Genomic DNA, 22,007 nt, shown 5'->3' with positions numbered 1-22,007 from the left:
AACACAAAATCCCGGACAAATGCTATGATTGGTTGCTTGGCGTTGTGTTGATCCCTTAGTTGGCTAGAATCAGGATACAATTCAAAATTCACAACAAGTGCTGTGATTAGTTATTCAATATTAAGACCCCTTCAAGGTTCAGAATCATAGTGCAATTCTAAATCCGAGATTGTTAAATGTTTTGTTGACCCCTCCAAGGTACAAAATTAATATGCAATTTATAATCCAGGTAACGCAGTCATTGGTTGTATGATTTTTGGTTAGACTCTACAATAACCAGAATCAGTATATAATTCCGAACAATATATTAATTAAATAAAAATAATTTCTTGATTATTAGTAGAAGAGATTTTACTGAGTTTTTGGTCAGCCCTGAACAAGATTCTCCGATTGTACAATGATATTAGTATTGCATCATAGAACCTACACCCAAAGACAAAATAAACTTCTTTTATTATAGTGTTTTTCTCCAAACCCCAAATCCTCGGCAGATGGACGTAGACGCGCACACGCACATGGGCGAGCTCTGCAACAAATTGCATAAGATCTGAACACGGCCGGCAAAACTAGTTCTCCAGTATTTACGTGGGAAGTTATGATGTGGTCAGAGTTGCGACACGGTGATGCCTGGAGTTTGTGTCGCCTGGAGCTGGAGTGGTGCTGGAACCAAGGCCTTTGTCACCCGTGGTCGTGGTCGTGGTGCTGTGGGGTCCGTGGGCGATGTGAACACTGGGAATATCCTGGGGCAATGACGGCGAACACGGCTTGGACGCTCTCCATACAAACGAGAATCGTACTAAAGTGAAGTATTATATTTGCTAATGTTGAATTACTAATGTTTAAAGAAAATAGTATGAACACTCACTAATGGAGAGGCTTAAAATATTAATACATATAAGTGTATGTTTTTGTATACTCTTTACGAGGCAATAATAGTTTTAATAACGCTTGTATGAAAGTAATAGATTTCTTCGGATTTTGCCAAAAAACAGGAATCTTTAAATAAAGAGCTCTATTATCTGAATGATATTTCTGTATAATATCACTTATGAATATAGTTATTCTATAATCATAATATTCATTGTAAATCCTATTCTGCTTCTAATAATATTATGTACTATTCTATTTTTAATTGAAATAGTATTTTCTTTGTTATATCGCTTGGAATTACAGTAGACATAGAAATTGCCGATATCTTAAAAACAAATACCAATTTCTAACAGAAAAACCAAATTTATTTATAGAATACACGAAAGAAAACTTTGTTCACAGCTAGTTTTGTATGTATTATTGATTACTAATGTCCAAAAGAAAATTATACTTATTAATTTGCCCAACACGAAAACGAAATGTTATGAAAAATAAATTTATCTGTAACAGCGTTCCAAAACACTATATTCAAAGTTTACAGCACTAAAAAGGACAATCTAGTATCTAGTGTATGTTTTGTGTATTGATGCCCAACATAGATAAGACGTACAAACGAGTAATAAAACAAAACTATAAAATAAATGAAAGCATTAGAAAAATTTAACGTTTCCTCAATTTCTCATAGACGTACAATTTCAGTTCGAAATGAAAAGCATTGACCTATGATTCGTAATTGGTAACAGTGTGAACAAAGTTATACGTACTGGTGATAATGCAACTTTCTCTCAAAACGTACCTAATACTATGTAAGCTGTAAGTAGGGTTAGAAATAACTGTCATATCTTGAATTTCATAGAAAATATGGGTTTTTAAAGAAGAACAGCCAGTAGAATTATAAACTTAATAATAAACATTATTAGTCAGTTGGATGCTCTTTTCTTGTACAGATATTCATTTTTTTTTTTTTTTTTTAATTTTCCATTCATTTTTATAAAATCTTTTGAGATGGAAGACGCACTCAATTATTACTCTCTCGTAATACAAAGACGATTCAAAGTAATCTATATGCAGGGGTTTATTTAAGTTTCGTGAGGTATCACAACTGGAGAATCTTGATATTATGGATTACCCCTAGAGAATTTGATAGTTGGGGGAAATGTTCCTAGGCCGGGAAAATGTTAAAAATAAACATTTTAAAACACCATATTACTCATTTTAGAATCTGTAATTTACTTTGATATATATCGAAAACTAAAACAAGATATAGGTAATAGGATATAATATTTGGAGAGGGATTATTAACCCTACGTTTCCCCCACAAATCCACCACTGATCGATCTGAATATGCTGAGGTTTATCCGGGCAGCTATACCAGATATACACAGGACTTAAATGGCACTATTTAATAACTAGTGGTTTTAGCTTCATACATTGTCCCGTACAATTATGTTATAAATTCGCGTATATGTTATTATTTTTATATTATTTAATAAATTTACTTATTACAAATATTGTAAATAATAGGTAATTAAAATTGGATTTGTATCACTTACTGTGGACAAGCATTAAACATATATAAATAGTTTTCTGCAACAAAATGTCCATACGGCGGATGCACTGTAGATGGAAAGAATGAATAGTCTCTCAATTCTTCTCCCATTTCCGAGGAAAATCACGGGTGAATCGAGCCTCGTTAAGTCTCGTCCCCGCGCACCAACAGTCACAATGAGCGATTAAGCCGACTGAAGGATGGAGATGTCGACCACTAGAGTCGACCTATAAATTAACCGGCCGCTACCGGTCGCCGGTGACTGGTGGGCGATCCCAACATATATTACATCTATGACGCGAGATTTATAGCAAAACTTTGGGCGCAATGTTGCTTCACAGACGGACCTTGGACTGGTTTTGGGCTCACGTCGGTCCCTCGCGTCGGGGCGCCTGCGCACGTCAACAGCGGCATGATACATGCCTGGACTTTTACTCGAGTCAGGCTGTGTGGATTACGGGCAAGTAAACAAGTATTGTTATGTTTATCGACAGTACACAGTTTGGTATATTCATGCTCATATGTTTTACAGCAAATAACGTGAAACAAACACATTGCTTGTGCTGCTTTTGAAGATTTAAGGATAGCCATTAACAATTTTTGCATACATGGTTAAAAAATCCTCAGAACGGTTAAAACTGAATGGTGTGTGGAACCATCCCGATCACGATGTGTATTTGGTAAAGATCCTCAGAAGGGCAGTTAAAACTGAACCAACCTGAACCAACCTGATTGCGATATGAATGTGGCAAAAATCCTAAGAAAAGCAGTTAGAACTGGATGATGTGTGGAAACTACCTGATTGCGATATGGATGTGGAAAAAATCCTAAGAAGAGCAGTTAGAACTCAATAATGTGTGGAACCAACCCGATTGCTGTAAGTATTTGGTGAAAATCCTCAAAAGAAGAGTTAAAACTGAATGACGTGTGGAACCAACTTGATTACGATATTTATATTGCAAAAATCCTCAGAAGAGCAGTTAAAACTGAATGACGTGTAGAACCAACCTGATTAAGATATTTCTACTGCAAAAATCCTCAGAAGAGCAGTTAAAACTGAATGACGTGTGGAACCAACCTGATTACGATATTTATATTGCAAAAATCCTCAGAAGAGCAGTTGAAACTGAATGACGTGTGGAACCAACCTGATTACGATATTTATACTGCAAAAATCCTCAAAAGAACAGTTAAAACTGAATGACGTGTGGAACCAACCTGATTACGATATTTATACTGCAAAAATCCTCAGAAGAGCAGTTAAAACTGAATGATGTGTAGAATGAACCCGATTGCAATATGGATGTGTGGAATCTCTACTTACTAAAAATCAACCCCACCACTTCCCAGATAGAAACACAACTGGGTGTATAGTCCTTTAAAGTCATGACAACTCTAACCCGCTATGTTCTAATTTTCCAGGGTTTTCTTTAAATTCTTTTAGAAATGAGGATCCGAACACTAGGAACACATCTACCATCACAATTCCTTATTTTTAAATTAAATACTTTAAAAGATTCTAACAATTAGAACATGCTAGTTAAGGTATTGATAAACACAATATAATGTAAAAACCTGTATAAATAAGGGTATTTGAAAAAATAGTAATCGTAAAGAAGAAAGCAACATTCAATAACTATCCTTGCAAAAATGTTGGAGTGCCGATGGCCGAGCGCTCTAAGACGTCGAGAACTTTGGATCTGAGTTAGAGACAATGCAGGTTCAAATCCTGTCTGTGATCCTAGTACTGTTTGTCAATACCATCGACCTTGTACAGTATATACTCTCCTAACTATTCTGTTTGATAAGATCCTCGCACCGACCAGTGGTCCCACGACAACGGACAGAATAAGGCTTAGAAGGGGATAAACCTCTCCTTAAAGAAATAACATAAATAAATAAATAAAAAAACGCGATACTACTTTTTTTGTACTTTGACTGTTTATGTTAAACAATATAGCAAATGTTTGTCCTATTTTACATGGAAATCTTATTTATTTTATATTTACTGGTGTCCATGCATATTTTAATCACATGTGATGGTTAGTGTAAAATGATAAAGTTTTAGAACTGTTAAAGGGACGCTGTGAAATAGAAAACGTTATTTTGTAATATTTAAATAAGCTTTGGCGAAGCAGTTCGCCAATGCAGGAGGGGGTGGTCAGTGTTCGGCAAGCCTCGGCCCAAGTTTCCGATTGAAGGTGGAAATCGTGAAAGCAAATAGGAAGTTTTTATATGCCAAATAAAATAATATTGGCCTCAAGTGGGCCCTGAGCGCGTCCCAAGGGCTGGGGGAGGTGATGACGTCATCTGCAATTCTAACCTGCGATTCAGCATTCCACTTGCCTCCACTTTTCAACAATTTCTCAAATTTTATTCTTCAACACACAATAGACACTGCGGTCTGTTTATTAACAGCTGACTGATGAAATGATAGCTAAATATATTAGCTGTCTACTTACCTTGTGCATGGTTATTGTGAGGAAGAAGTGATTTTAGAATATGTAGGCATACAAAGAGTAATGAAATAGAATATACGTAAGAATAAAAATGAGTTATAAATTACAATAATATTGCTTAATTTATTACTTTTTTCCAGGATCATCAATGAAGCATATTGTATTTAGATTTAACACAATAGTCTGAAATAGTATACTAGGATGTAAATGGGTAGAGTGACTAAAAAAACATAGAAGCTGATCTAATTGTCCTGGAACTACAATAAAGATATAGCCAACTGATTTGTCAGAAAAATTTGTTCAATAAAATTGTGAAATAAGATATCGGAAAAAAGTACCAGTTACTAATCAGAGACGCGGTCATTCTCTGAGAACGTAAAGATAAATTTAATTTAATAATAAAAAATTACTGAAAGAAGAGGAGAGTTTTACCAAAGTATAATCTCATATCATGTTAAGGGTAACTTTTCTAAAAACGGGCATAAATTAATAGCTTATCCAATAATTTGTAAAACAACTTTCCACTATGAACATAAATTGTGTGAGAAAAAGAAGAATTAGCGAAAAGTACTTATAATTATAGTAATTATAAACGAATTTAACACAGATTCTTCATTAAAGCAAAAGGGTAATCAATGACATAATAATTATTAATTTTATTTTTGAAACTATTGGATATGACGTCTTAAATAATTTTATTTTTTGTAGTCTAACTGAATGTATCTGGTATGGTTTCGTTCTCGTCTTTTGGCTTGAGACATATATTTTTTCCACTCTACGACTTGCCAAGAAATATAGTAATTTATAAATATTAGTGTTTACAAATAAAATACGTAAAGAATAATAACAATCACAACCTTGAATTGTTTCAACCGACAAACAACAATAAACAGTTCTTGCATTGTGTAATATTTAATAGGTTAGATCCAAATAGTGTTCTGATAATGAATTAATAAAATTTCATTAACTTACGTGGACAGAATGTTATGGCTAAACTTTTAGAATGGAAACTAATCTTTTCAACGCCTCAGCTCAGGATGTTTTTAAGTATTAAACTCGAGTCCTGTAACTTGGATCGCGCGCTTGTCCCATGAGATTCTTCTCTTGTTTTTCAACCATTCTTGATACGAAGCAATGATAACAGAACGTCACCGATGTCTAGAAAAGAGACCAGAGTTGTACAGATACGGCAACTAGGCTGTGTGCTGTAAAGAAATACTAAGTAGATGTGCGAAAGGACCTTTTCTTCCGGTTCGTCCCTTGTAACACTTTTTCTACATAGTTCTACAGCATCACGATCTATCAGGATACGATTTAGGTTCAGGAGTTCTAGGTACGAAGGACCAGATCATTTATCCCATTCCGTTAATCCACAATAATTATATCCTGATACGATCTAATTCTGCAAAACGGATTTTGGAGTCGTGGAAAAATAGCAGGAACTTTAAGAATGAAGAAAGAAGAAATTCTGCAATCATAAGTTGATCAACATGCTATTTAAATATTAAGTATTTCTTTAACAACCCTATTATTTTATAAAATGAACTTAAACAGTTTCTTTTCTTGAATTGGCATATAATTCAATGGAGGTCCTGGATGATACTTCCATGTAACTACCTAAAAATTTTAGGTCATCAACGTAAAGTAATCGCACTCTTTCTCTAAATGACCACTGCTCCGTAGTAGGTATGAAAGTGGAGAGGGTTCTCTATAGAGCCATACGGCATGCTCAATGTTATCTGAACGTTTCTATCCTGGACTCTACAGTAAAGTGCGACCAGCACATTAATGTTCAACCGGAAGTGAAAGGCATGGCGACGCGACTTCGTGAGCCACAATTTGCAAACGGGTGAATTATTCCGGGACAAAGAAGATGCCAGCTACGTGGGTGGGTAGACCCGCAATACCCATTTTTACTTCAGCCATATTCTCTCATGCAGCTCCAAGTATTACAGCCACATATACTTTTCTAAATTTAATTTTTTCTAATTGAAAGAATAATAAAAATTATGCATGTTGGCATAATCTTGAATATTATAGACGAACTAGTCAAATCTGGCCCATTTGGCAAAGCAAATGATGGATTGCCATTTTGGTTCTTCTTGTAAGCTAGACAATATTTCAACCCCAAATAATATCAAAAGCCCCCTTAGATAATGTAGAGTAAAAAATTGTCTATACAAATTATTTATAATTAAATTAACTCACTTAAACATGTTACGGAACAAACTGATTCTTATACCCTGTCAATTCAGCACTGAAGCGGCACATAACAGCATAGCAAGCTTGAAGTTTCTTACGAAGCGTACAGGAATGTCTACTGTTTATTTTGTAATTTTTTCAATACGATATGCCTGTATCTTCATTGGAATGAAATGAAATACATACCGGACTGACACAATCAAATCAACACAATAATCCTTGACATTGTGTACTGTAGTTATAACAGAGTCCACATATAACATTGTATACTATACTATAGTAGTGTCCATATTTTAACTGGTTTTTTAGTGTTAGGAATGTAACTAAATGTATGTTTGTTGTGAATTATTTAAAATATATTAGTTCGTAATTTACTTTTCTTAGGATGATAAATACACTAAGAGTTTGAAAGGATCTAGAGATCATTTCAAAATAATACTCAAAAGAAATATTTTATTATATATATATATATATATTATAAATATAAATATATATATATATATATATATATATAATACAAAAATGTTTCAATCAGAAAATACAATTGATGTATAAAGGTTTTTGGAACTTGAACTTCTAGGCATTGCTTAGTTATTACTTTTCAGTCTGAAACTAACGAAGCATTTATAAAATGAATTATGCTAGGGTTATGAAGTTAAGTATTTATCATAGAATGGTAGTTTCTATTGACTAAGTCGCGAATTTTAGAATTAAAATAATTTTGGAATACATTAAACATTAATGTACTTGTTTCATTAATGGAAATAGTACGTTCAAAATAACAGTTGTCAACTACCTTAAATGTATACGATGTATATTTGTGATATCTTGATGGCATCATCTCAATACAATCACATCATTATGAAACAAATTAAATAGTTATCGTATGAAATGTGTTTTGTAAACCAAGAGGCTCTTTTGTCTCATACCTGTTCTGTGTAAAATAAAAGGTAAATATCAACAAGAAAACTTATTTATGTACAGAACTGTTGAATTCCAAAGGCGGAAATTAATCGAGCACTGAGGACTGGGGTTGTTGTTTCTAGTTTGAACTAAGCTACGAGCACATGTTCTACAAAGTACTTATCGTTAGTTTGAACCCTTCCTCGAATCCTGATTTACGTAACTTGTCTTACGTTGAACCCAGATAGGTTTAGTGGGAAAAAAAGTTCTTAGGTGCCCTTGCTTGACTTCTCCTTATCAACCATATCAACCAGGTTCCTCCTTTATTCTGTATTCATTTAGTTTAGTTAGAATGGTAAGTATTTGTAATTAGTATGAATCAGTTCCATAAATGGGAAATCAGTCTTTCATTATATTCGTTAAATAATTCCAAACTGGTTCTTCTTCATAAAGTCTAACTTATATTATTTAGTTTTAAGTAAATGAAAAAATATATTTTTCAATTTTTATATAACGTTACACATAAAATTTTAATTAGAATGTATTGTTAAACGATGTAACGATCACAGCACAACTAAAAATGTCTCAATGAATAAGAGCTGTCGTATTCTTAATTCTTATATTACAAAGTAAAGGACCTAGCGAACAAATTCTGGTTTTTCTGAGTTTAGTGTTTAGTTCGCCTGTCCAAATTACTAAACGTGGAATTTCTAAAATTACATTTCTAGTCGTTACATGGGATTATTTATGACCAACCTCATACTTTGTATTTATATTGAGAAAATATAAAAATTAAAAACAATAATTGTGAGATGTACGCAGTAAAGCTAATAGCCAAATACGGACATAAAAATAACTACTTTCTTTTATTTTCTTGTAAAGTAATTCGATTATTACGAATATATTAAATTTATTTGCATTTATTATGTATTTAACTGAAGTCACCCACCGCTAATAACGATAACGTAATTCGGTTTGTGATTGTTCATTAGAGATGTTGTATTCTTCTGTAAGGTCATCCCTAACTATGACAACATTTTAATGGTTAAGAGTCATCGTTTACCAAAACTGTCCAATAGTTTAAAAAATCAACATGATCATTTTAATATCCTTTAAAACTATTCATTATAGGAGATTTCGTTAGTTGATTAGAGGATTCCTATATAGAGAATATTATTAAAAGGTGTTATCTTCAAGCTTTAGGGTCAAATAGAAATTTTAATATATTTCTTTTAGTAAAGCATTTTTGATAAGTATAATGGTGAAGCAGTTTCAAATATATTTACTCATATTTCATTAAATAATTGTTATCCTGCAATGAAACCGATGCCGTTTGAAATTAATTAATGAGGGGAGGAAATTCAAGTTAAATACATCACATGCGTGTGTAATATGTATAACAGTATCTATGAAATATTCTAGGGAGAGCCTTAATTAACTTAATTTGCCTAGGCATAATACTGTCTACTTGATCCGATAACAAATATTTACCGTTTAATGTAGACGGAGGAAACAGAGCATTACTCAATAAGTGGACTAACTAAGTCTTATTTTTTTTAAACATATTATGTTTTAGTTATATGTATTTTTTTTAAACAAATCCTACAGTTACGTAAGTGTCAACGATGTAATAGAAATGTATTACTCGGAAAACAAAGAATAAAGAATTCGTTGAATATGTAAGGTATTAAAACCAAAATTATGGATTGACAACGTGTGAGTACTGTAGAACATCTGTTAATGTACATCGAGTGTACAGTACCATACAGAAATTAGTATAAATAATTTGTTGAAATATATTGAAAGAGAGCGAGATAAGTAAACAAAAACTAATCTTAAAAAATAAGACAAACCCTAATTGAATAAAAAATAAAATATTAATAGAGAATACTGCCCAAAATTACAACTATGTCACTATAATTTAACAAACGTTTAAACACCCAATATGAGTATATGTATATATTTGTTTTAGAGGTTATTAAATAGTATATTGAAGAGGGCTTAAGGACGAAATACGTATCTACAATATAACATGTTTTAAAAGGGTTTCAATTTATTATTATTGATATTAAAAAAATACGCTTATAAAATAAAACCATTGGAACTTTGGAAATCCATTAGGGAAAGCGCTACTATTAGTCGGATGCATTTTTAATCCTCATAAGGCACATTCTAGAGTATACAGGCTTTCAATTGAAACAAAATATGTTTATAAATATTATTTTTAAATAATTAAAAAATAAAATATTAATAAATTCCAATAAATCCGTTTAGAAATTTTAACTAATTGTAATTATCATTTTCTACTACTTTCAAACTAGTATTATTATCATACTTTTTGTCATGTAAAACATATTTCTGTAAATAAAATATGATTTAATTGTGCATCTACTCCAATTTAATTCGAATTTCAATTATTTACGATTCTCTTGTTTCTTGAAAAAAATACTTCACTCACTAATTGATTGTTCTAAAATTTTTTAAAATGAATTATAGCTTAATATTAAAAGACTTAATTAATATTTTACCAAACTACCACACTAAAATACCACTGAGTTTTTTTTAAATTAGCACGTTAATTAAGAAAAACAAATGTACAGGGTGCCAATAAAGCTAGCTGAGAGGTTAATTTAAAATTTTGTAGTACAGATAGAAATATTTACCTTGGTGGATCACAAATAATGTTATTGACAAATGAACCTCCAACTTTGAGTCCCTTTTCTAAAAATAGGGAACAGAGAGCAACTAAAAATGGTACATTAAAATTTTTACTTTATTAAAAAAAAGTGTTGATCGAAGTAAAATAATGTTAAAATTTATGAATAACCATAGAAATTATGTCTAAATTTTTGCACGTTAGCATTTAATTAACAAATGAATAGTTTTATTTTAATTAATAACAAGTATTTTTCAACGATTATCTGGATTTATTTCAATCGTCTAAAAATTGTAATAGTTAAAATATTCACAATAATTTCATTCATATATGTAACACTATATAGTATTTGTACTGCTGGAGTCGTAAAAACCAATCAAGCATTCATGCAAAATGATCACTCAGTCTTCATTAGTCCAGCGGGAGGTTTTGTCGCCATCCGGCAGAAGAGACTTGAGAAGATGCCATTGCCAAATCGAACGTCGTCTCTGGAAATCTCCAACGCTCCAGCGGAGAAGGAAGTCTCCAAACCCATCTGTTGAATTCTGAGCACATCCGACTCACAAAAGAAAAACAAGTTGAGACAATGAAATCGACCAATCAGAGAGACGGAACCTCCCGCTCTGGGAGTGGTTATTGAAATCTGAAATCGCGATAAATTATTGGGACTCGGCGGGACGAACGTCGTCCACAGCCCTTATAAGGGAGCAGCTTCCGAGAACTCGAGTCTTGATAGATCGGTGGCCACCTTTTTGCTACATAATGTACGACAAACATTTCTTCGGTCTCGGCAAATACACATATCATGTTGCAGAAACTGGTTCAATTGTCTCGCAGCCCACTTAACTGGTTTGTGCTACTGATTAAAATGCAATAACATAGTTCCGTCCTCACTTGCGGTTTTGTTTACATTAATTGGCGGGAGGCGCGGGATGGGACGCGACTGACCGGGACGTGACATTCAAGACAAGGGATTACACATTGCTTTTAGCGGGAGGATAGGGACAGATCGGGCTTCCACGTAGACGAAATGTGATCTCTTCTTGGCCGACGGTTTGTGGGAAGTTCTAAACCATAGCCATGGCTATTTTTAAATCTACGTATCGTATAATTGAGAGATTTAAAGATTTGACTAATGCGGAAGCTTAATCCCGAAGTTAATTGAAAGCAAAGTCTAATCTTCCCTATTGTACTAAATAAAACCTATAGACTAAAGATAGGCAGTAACAATTTGCATTCCTCAACCGTCGTAAGTTATGTCGTTGGTTCAGTAATATTATAGTAACTGACATAACATATTTTCACATAAAATGTCCAACAGACACTATAGACTGTACGGAGGAATCTTGGAAACAACAACGGTACAATTCATACACTTGATACTGTGCATTTACATTTGCATTCGTTTACCATGGTATAATATTTCTGTATTTTATTATTCTTACCTCAATATTTACTTAATGCCTACGAGCAGTAGACATACTGTTAAGAAAAGTAAATATGTATATAAGTTTTGTGAAAGGTGGGAGAAATAAACCAAAGATCAGTTCCTTGCCTTAGTTTTAAAAGTTAAACCAACTAAGATATAATAACAATGACAATTAGATATTGTAAACGACAATAAAATAAATGTGGCAATGAACAAAACACTGTCCCATACAACAGGAAAGCGGCTGTCTCACAACTCCTAAAAACACGGGAACGTGGTTGTATAGTGTGTGTTGCGCTTGCATCCTGGAGGGGAAGGCAACCACCCTGCTAACTATTGGCGAGTCACTAGCGAAAGTATGTTTTATTTATTGTCTACCTTTTAACTTCTAGACTATAAACCAAACAAAATAACTTAAACATTGTGCTGGAACAAATATAGGATATTTTAAATGAGAAGTAAAAAATATACTTGAGACTAACACGACGTCATTAATCATTGCATCGGAAAAATAAATATACGGAGAGATATATGCAATACACCTTTACCAGAGTTTACCACATGGCTATGAATTGGGGATAAGGAAATATGATACAATATAAATATACTAAATCAAACATTTAATGTTTTGTGTCTTAATATGTAAAAATAGTGTTTAGAATATAATAGAACATCACTTAAGTTAAAATAACTCATAATAAAATAACCTACTTAAAAATCCTAAAAAGAAAGGAAATAATTTCTAATAACTATTTTGGATAACTGTATATTGTATAACTTATAACTTGTTTAAATGTTTGTTTATGATGGTAAATAATTGGAGGTTGCGAAATGGGCGAGACATTGCTAGTACACATTGTTATTTTAATTACTTTAATAAATAAAAAGTATATCTGATTTGTGGAAGGTAAATATTTTTTTAAGTTTTATAATTGATGTATCCATTACCAAGATGAAATTACGACGAACAGTCAGTAACAAGTCTGTATAATGCAGGAAGGTATGTATGTTATGATTGTTATCCCAATACACAAAAAATATTGAAAATAAAATTTACATCACATTTACAAATATGATTGAATCTATAGATGTAAGTTCTGTAGTAAAATTATATAAACTTACCCTATCTATATATTTTATGCATGCTACCTTACAGTTGCTTCTTTATTTAATTATCTAATGAAATGAAAATTTGAAATATACCTTTTGTTATATTTAAAAAAATGTTATATCTATCTACACGTGGTAATTCCTTGCTTGTTCCATGCAATAAAAATGTGTAATTTTGCTTTTGGTGGTTGAATTGGATTTTTTAGGAGTGTCTGGATCCTCTTGAAGAAAAATATTGAAAATCTTTTCACACAGTTCAGTACCGGATCGTTTTTATTTTTGGAAATTGGAGTCGACTAAAATAAATGATTTATTTTGACTCAAGTCTCAATTACATTACTACTTTTTGTTTTCAAGTACATAAGTTATTTTCAACTTGGTGCCTGTTGCACATGTTGTATAATAATGTTACCTATTTCACAAGTTGAAGACAGCCCTGTTGTTGGACAAGCCATCATGAGTTACTGACACTATATATAATCCCTAAAGGCGCGTGTCCCTAAAACTCCCACCAATGGACGGACAATTTTAGGCAGCACAAAACAAGAAAATTAACACCCAACCATAATCGAACTGGCAATATTTTATGTGTTGTGTGTTTTGGGTAAATTGATGAGCGTAGAGCGCGCGCGTGTGCACGTGTTTTACGCGTCCTTGTGGTGGAGGATGTAGGCCAGGACGCCTACTCCTTGCCAATAACTCTTCCCCACGCCTTCCTTCGTCTTCTGTGAGGATCTTCTAATTGGAGAAGACCCCAGAACCCACTCGCTGCCTCTAGTTTTCTTCTCAGAATCTTCCCTCGGCACCCTCTCCCTTCTTCTGTCAAACTGTGGACATCCACTAATTGGGAGAGGTTGGAAGATCCCACTCTCTGCCCAGAGCCTTCATCTTTGACCTCAACCATCGTTTATCTTCGCACGATTCCTTTCCCTTCTGTCCACATAACCTGCAAGAATTCTGTTTGAAAACACCGTATTGGTAATAAATCACAACAAATTTAATAATTGTGTTTTTCTCATATTACCCATATTTATCATTTTCAATTGCATAACACTGTGAAGCGATAACAAAATTTTACCTACGGAATATTGGGTCTGAGAGATATTTAATTCGATACAACCCTTACATATGTTCACATAATCTATGGTTATTTGTGTTCGAATGAGAACAAATTCTGCCAAATAATTTTCAAAGTGCTATAATGTTTTCAAACATTCAAAACCATTGTAGACGGAATATTCACAATGAATTCCACCTATACTTTACAAGAGAGTTTGTACAGAGAGCATTGATTTTTTAATGACTGCTGGTGTCAGTAATGCAATGGCCACTTTAATGGATTAGAACCACACCTGTGCATTTATATTTATTATCGGCGAAACGTAAGTTTATACATGGTTTGTACATTTGGAATAATTAATTGACTGTGTTATCAATTCCAGAGTTTTACATTTTATTATTAATAATAATTATAAAATAAAAATGTCATGTACATCCACACACTACGTATTCCATGTTACAACTTCAATTTCAATTGAAGTTAATTTTATTCGATCAACTGTACTGATAAAGAGGGGGTTTGCAGTAAAATCAAAGGTATTTTGCTCATATGTCTAGTCTCATGAGACACCACAATAGCACAGCTACTTAATTGCTTCAGGGGACTATAAAACGTCTAATACATAACCAATAATGAACCCAAACCACGGTCGTTATTAGATAGAGATTTAACCCGATAGATTTTTACTGCCATGAGTTAAGCACCTCGTTATACCCAATGATTCATAAAACTGGCAACTAGATCAGGCGATTACCTCTTGATTTATATAAATACGTTCAGCCAAAACGGCATGAATATTGAATGGTGCATTATGTAGATCATAAGGTAATACAAACGTGAGCATATGTATGCAGTATGGCATTATCCAGTCATACGTCTCGAAGGTGTTGACAACTGAGCTGTAAATCTGTCAGATAAAGCTTCCTCAGGCAGCTGACAATGACGTCACCAAGTCTTGAGATTGACAGCTGATTCGGTTTGTTATCTTCCCATATAGAATGATGTAATACTGATTTCTTCGAAAATAGCTTTTAAAACTTGATTCTAAAACTGAAAGTTAAAAAAAAAACCAAAAGAAACGCTTGATAGGATAATATTTTTGAGTTGTGACGTTTATTTGGTTACATGTTGTAAACCCGCTCTACATGCCTATGTAAGCACTGAAATCCGATTAGTAGAAAAACAAGGATATGAGTGATTGAAGAAGTTATGTTTAGCCAAGATCCTTTTATTGGACAGACAGCTAATTACTTTATTTTATAGTATTTTTACTTTAATCATACGCAAATTTAAAACTTGTCAACACACCACCCCAGGGAGTACAATTATACACTATCCTCTCTTCCTCCAAAATCTATCTCTATATCCTTCAGTTCTCTCCATGTCAAATTCTGGGAGTGCTATTATGGAGAGTACAGTTTTGGAGAGTGAACAACTTGGAAAAACTGTACCATAAGGATACCAATCATACATTTTCTTGCTTCCTCCAACAGTTACTGTCCATATCGTTACTGGTCGGTTTTTCCTTTTGCCATATTATGGAACTGCCACTGTATTTGGTTATTCTAGTCCATTCTAACTACAGCAATTCTAAACCATCTTAATGTCTTAGCAACACCGTATCATAGGAATGCCAGCCACACTCTTTCCTATCGTCCTCCACAATTTATTTTGGTAACCTTTATTAATCAATCCTCTTTATGCTAGATTCAGGGACTGAATGGAGTTTGGCAGATCTCAGTCAATTCACACTGGAGCGTTCAAATTCATCTTTGGAGACTCAACAACTTGACAACGCAGTATCTTCTCAGAAAGTATAATCCTAACTTTCTTCCTCCAACATGTATGTCCGTATCCTGCATTGATCAGTCTTCCCATGCCAAATTTTTGTAGCTCTACTGTTTTAATAGGTGATCTCAGTTCGTCAAGTCAGATATCTATTTCTATTTCTTAATCTTATTAAATTAATTGTTAATGCCGTTTAAAATTACATTCATAATCAATGTAATTATTCGTAGTTGTCAATCACATTCATTAATCGCCTTCAAAATCAAAACTGACAACTGTGACAAGCCACCAAATTATTTGACCGTAGAAACACTTCTTCCCGAGTTACATACATATAAATGTGTGTTCACGTTCTGCTCGTAATATTAACTCATGCCAGGAGTATGTTTCATTCACGATCACTACCTCACTACAATCTATCCTCGGTGAACTTGACAGTGTTCTTAGTATGCAAGAATCCGATTTACATATAACGTAGCTATCGATGATGGGAAGGATTGAATCAATGTGAATATTGAGTTTAACTCCAGTTTACCTTCCCCTTAGTGCAGCATCTGAAATCTGACGGTAAAAATAAAGGTCGGCGACGAAAAATGCTTAGTGCTGATAGATAGTGTCGAAAGTATCGTAGAGCACTCACATTTGCACCTAGTGAGATAATGAGAATACCTCTTCACCTAGATTAAAATATATTTTGTAGTCTGGATGTCGAAACGGTGTGAAGAGTTCATTTTGAGCTTCTTCGTCGCCGATGTGCTCCAGATTCCAGGAATAAAGTCTGTGACAGTATTAGAATTCAGACGCTGCACTAAGGGAAAGGTGAACTGGAGCTAAGTTCAACATTCACAATATGATTTGCTTGCATTTAATACACTTATGCCTGTAAGAATCAAAATCTTCTGCACGGATTAGACTTTTTTAAATTTGTTATGTGCTGAGGTAAGAAAGAAATTGCACTAAAATCATAAACACGGGTTTGACCGTTTTCATCAACTTTCGTTTCACCTCATTGGGTTACGGTTATTATACAATAGATTATAATCTTCCTGAAGGTCATCCCCCACTTCCTCAAACGGTGTAAACACGGCTAGCACGGCGGTGACAGGGGTCCAGGTCATGTATCTCGCCAACAAGTGTCTGGACACAACTCTCCGTTCGCCGCCCGTCCGGCACCCCACTATCCGTCACTTATATAAATGACCCGGTTAGGGCTTATAAAAAGGTTCCGGCTTGTTTCATCCCCTCTCGGGGGTGGATTTCCCGCGTCCAGCCCAATATTAGACCGCTTTGCGGCCGCGCCTCGCCAACTGTTGGCGTCCGACTCCAGTAAACATATCGCGGCCTTCTGTCAATATTTGTCGCCAGATGTCCGCCAGCTGACTTTCAGCAGTATTGTTCAACAGCTGATTTTGTTTTGGCAGAAAGTTTAGCTCTATGTAATATCTCCTAACGATATTTCGATTCCATTCCTACAACAATGACATATACGACCGAAAACTTATAAATGAAAGAAGTTAGGTTTTGCTTAAATATGGTGGCATCCAAAATATATACAAATATCTCCCTCACTTACCCGACCGGAGTTGATGAAGTACGTACATCTTATGCTGCCAAGATGCAGGTATTAGGATTACACACACATCGTAAAAACCTCATGACCTGAACAACCTACCCAGCATCAAGAAATCGGGCATTTTGATACTTCAATCATCATATACGTATAAAAAACAATCAGATGCCTCTTGTGTGTCCAAACCAATTTTGGATTTTTGATGAACCATCATTGTATTGCCTGCAAGGATAAAACACCCTAACTAATGCTGACTAATATGGAGTTAGTTAGGCATTAAAAGAATAGATTGAAAAATAAACATCTGGGAATTTCTCAGAGATTCTAACACAATCGCCCGTTGCACGAGCCCAGTAGAGTTGGTGTTGGCCACAAGAGATATGGCCGCCTCCCAGCAAAGCCCCGTGCTTGCTTACCCACCTGTCAATTAGCTAAAGATACCTGCTTCGTCTTTATTTAAGAGTTTAGCGGAATTCTTGAAATTAAAAGCCGATGTTCAGCTGTTTTAGGCTCCGCCACAATGGCATTCCCCGGTCGGAATTCCCTTCTTTTTGTCGCGGCAGAATAACGCGTGCCGGCTGAAACCCGAGCCCCATTGTTGTTTTGGATTCTGAATTAAATGGCTGTTTCGGTATTAATTTAACCTCTTTTAAATCCAAATTGATCTGGTCTTGTCTTCTAATTTGTTTTCAATCTTTTGTGAATGGCTGAGTTTTTCACGTTCAAAATTGTTAGTTTCATTCTATATTCTTCCAAGCCATTAAATTTTATGGTGATCTTAATTAATAATGTTCTAGTTTGTTCTTTGAAGTCATTCATTCTTCATTATTATTGTTCTTCACTTCATTTCAAAGAAAGGCTTTCTAGTAAGATGTAGTCGCTTCAGGACTTTTTAATTTTTGCATGGATAATGTACAGTCACGTGCAAATTATTCCGAACCAAACTCATTACAGTTAAAAACAAACAGTTATTAGATTTATTGTATAAGGTGAAATATGATAATACATAGTAATTTGACATGACATAACGATTTAAATTGCTTAAATACCTTCTAATTTTTTTATTCGAAATTTAGATTAGGAGGGGATCGTGATTTGGTGGAACTCATTTTAAGTAATTAATTTCTAACTGCTCAGATTTATATAAATAATATTAAAGCTATAGTTTTGTTTTATGACTTTTAAAATTTATTTGGGTTATTTACTTTATTTTTTATTTTTTAAATCATACCGTATAAACATAGAGATGCTGATTAGTCATGTCTTATCAGGAGTGAGGAGGGAGCGAGAACGGATCCAAATGTCATTCTCGATAAGCCAGTCAACTTTAGAAATGACAATTAGGCAATAAGGAATCCGTATTATTATCAATTAGTCACAAGAATACTGCAATGGTTTTGGGATCCTACGGTTGAATGTAGGTTTTCCTAGTGATAGTATTTTATGACTATCATTGGAACATTTTACTTTATATAGTAACACAACACTTTACTTTTAACCATGTATGTAGCACAAGGGCTTATACCGCCCCTTTAAATAGTGACACTTAAAAAATACTTATGGGCATAAAAAAAAGGTATCATGTGTGTTGTAATATTTTACTTTGTACTTTTATTACATGGTTCAGTGTCTTAATAAGTAAATTACACATTAGAGCATGTAATAAAGCCCAGTGTCACGTTTATCAGATCAAGCAATTCTTTTTTCAGATACAATCAGTACAAATTTTCCACAATCTCTTACCCTAGCGATGTGTGCGATATAAAGAGGCTTCACCTTATAGACATTATTTAGTGTCGGCGCTGCGGTGGTTGCCGTGGCTGACGCTCATGCTCGTATTCCACATCCGCGTGGGACAGATTGGTGGATTTATGATGAGTGTCCCCCCACATCAATTATGGACTGATGTTTCCCCGGACATTTCCTCGATTGATGGTTCTGTTGGTCCCCCTCACTCTCGGTACCCCCCCCCCTTCCAATAACTTAAGCAGAACCACCGAGACGGTGGTTTACCTTTCCTGAAAGTGTAAAGGGTATAAAACATGTATGTAGTCCTACACACGATCGTATTCTCTATGTTAAGATAACTGAGAATTAGTGAATGTATTTATGTCGATGTTTATACAATCTGAAGATATAACATTGTAGAATTGTATGCCACACCACATGTCGTAATAAGCTTCACAAAATTTCTAATATATAGCTCATTTTACTCTCGAGAATCATACAAAAAAGAAGTTGACACGAAAATGACGCATCATAGAACTCATTATTGTAGAAATTAAATTTTATGTCAAATTGAAATCTACTCATGAGACCTTTTTTCAACTTAACTTGCCATGACAGATACAGATTCTTACTAATTAAATCGGGTTTCATATCAGTGTTTAAATAATACATATCTACATATCAAGGCAATATAAAGCGTTGTTGAATGTTTTAAGATAGTTGGGCTAGTTGGTTTATTGAGTTGTCATAAAGATTACCCATAAGACCAGTGTAAAAATATTCGCTAACGCTCAGCCAAATCCAATGCAGTGATATGCACCATCATCGTACCGAGTGCTCATACATGTTTCATGCAGAATTTCAATTATGTCAGTCAGAAAACCCACGTTGTGGGCTTATACATAGAAAATTAGCTCTCGGCTCGTAAACTAAAAAATTGTTTAATTGTTAAGAATAATAATAATATTGTGTTTTTACGTGAAAGGCCCTCCGAAATTTGAGAAGGTATGTACCGAATGAACACTACAGCAACATTTGGAGGATGTGCATCAAATTAGAATCTTTGCTAGGAGATACACTATTTAAGTACACAAAAACTAAGATTTGCTGTAAAATTATATAACTGTGTATTGGTAAATAGAGTTGAAGTTTGCATCTTATTGTGTGTATTCAATCTTCAAACAATTCTGAAAGATTCAGTACTTGATATTAAAACAAAACAGTGTATACAACACCTTCTAGTAGTTCCTTTTATTTTAAATTATTTTAAAATGGTTGCTGTTAAAATTTTAAATAAAGTCAGAGGATACTGCAAAAAGTAGTATCATGATGTGTGACTAAGTACAGTTTGGAAATCTCACCGGAAACGGTTGCTTCTTTCTCTATGGGCCAGTCGGCATCTTTGTTGCATTGTTGTCGAAGCTGAAGAGGGATTGCCTGAACGGTTGCTTACAATCAGCATTAAAGCGTAATATCCACAGAGGACGGAATACCAGGGAAGTGACAAGTGGCACCAGACTTATGACAGGCTTGTCGCAATGTTTCTGAGTCTTGTCGCACGGCTCTACACGACTCTCGTTGGCCGCAATTAATATCACTCGGCAATACACGACCGCACCGGCTTATCGCAATGTCGAATCCAAGGGCGGGACAAGGTCAGAGGCACTCCCCGCAAGTGCTCGGTTAATAGCTTCCTTACTACCGCGAGATGGCAGAGTTTATCTGTGGAGCAAGAGCTCAAGGCTGGGTCACAGTAACGGACGTATAAAAATGCTCAATTGCGGCTTCGAACAAATAAACGCCAATCAACATTGGATTTACAGTCGTATAAAGTTAAGAAAACGACATGTTAGGGCCCTTAAATATCAATAAACATCTTGATGTTTCATATCGTGTGTTAGCACACCTTTAAATCTTCTAGCATGTCCCTTTGCAGAATGAAGTACTGTTACATAAATTATTCCTTCCGTTAGCTCCAGTATAGTTCCCTGAGTTACCCACTTACTTATGTTATGGGCAATCCAAATGATTGACATTTTATAATATTTGTCGTTGAGAGAAAGTGCACTAATTTTCCATAGAATTAATATCTGTGACAAAAACCTAAATGGTCTATACTTTACTATGTACCTGTATTTAAGTGATTTCTCCCCATCCTTTAATTTTTCCAAAGCTATCTGATCAAGACTGTTAGATATCTAAATTCCGAAACAGACGGACCAATGATTAGCTACTCAGAATAAAATTTCAAAATAGAAACCCAATCTGAATCCTCCATTAAAACTTTCCGACCCGAAGAGAACGGTCTCCCACATACATAATCCACAATGGAAGATTAACCACTACAGAATACCTAATCGTACATAGAGAGAGAGAGAGAGAGAGACCTTGCTGTGGTATCTGTCGTTTCCCGCACTGACTAGCGGATTCTGGTGGCTTCCAGACTAGTTACTCGATTGTAGCAGCCCACTCCTCCTTATTAATTGACCGACACTATAACAATCTAAGTTTTCCAAGGTGAAGTAAGTCAAGAGAAAAGTCATAGTTTTTGTATAACAAAACTTTTTTGTATACAAAATCTATAATTTCCTCAGCACGAACATATATTTGGCCACAATCATGGTTTAGTTCAAAGACGTCTTGGACGATTTTGTTATATCAAAAATATGTTAAAGCCATTTTT

At 34.3% G+C, this 22,007-nt stretch overlaps 1 protein-coding gene across 1 annotated transcript in view; it reads left to right on the top strand.

The window, feature by feature from the left end:
- The first annotated feature begins 583 nt into the window (after positions 1–583).
- Positions 584–22,007, top strand: part of LOC124357150 — a 45,505-nt gene continuing 24,081 nt past the window's right edge. The window contains exon 1 of the mRNA XM_046808651.1: positions 584–801. Coding sequence (XP_046664607.1) covers positions 596–801 — 206 coding nt within the window. The 5' untranslated portion in view covers positions 584–595. The remainder of the gene's footprint in view (positions 802–22,007) is intronic.

The sequence above is a fragment of the Homalodisca vitripennis genome, chromosome 3 (genome assembly GCF_021130785.1).
Source record: "Homalodisca vitripennis isolate AUS2020 chromosome 3, UT_GWSS_2.1, whole genome shotgun sequence".
Classification (NCBI taxonomy): Eukaryota; Metazoa; Arthropoda; class Insecta; order Hemiptera; family Cicadellidae; genus Homalodisca; species Homalodisca vitripennis.
The sequence above is the reverse complement of the archived record's forward strand: the minus strand, read 5'-3'. Positions and strand labels throughout refer to the sequence as shown.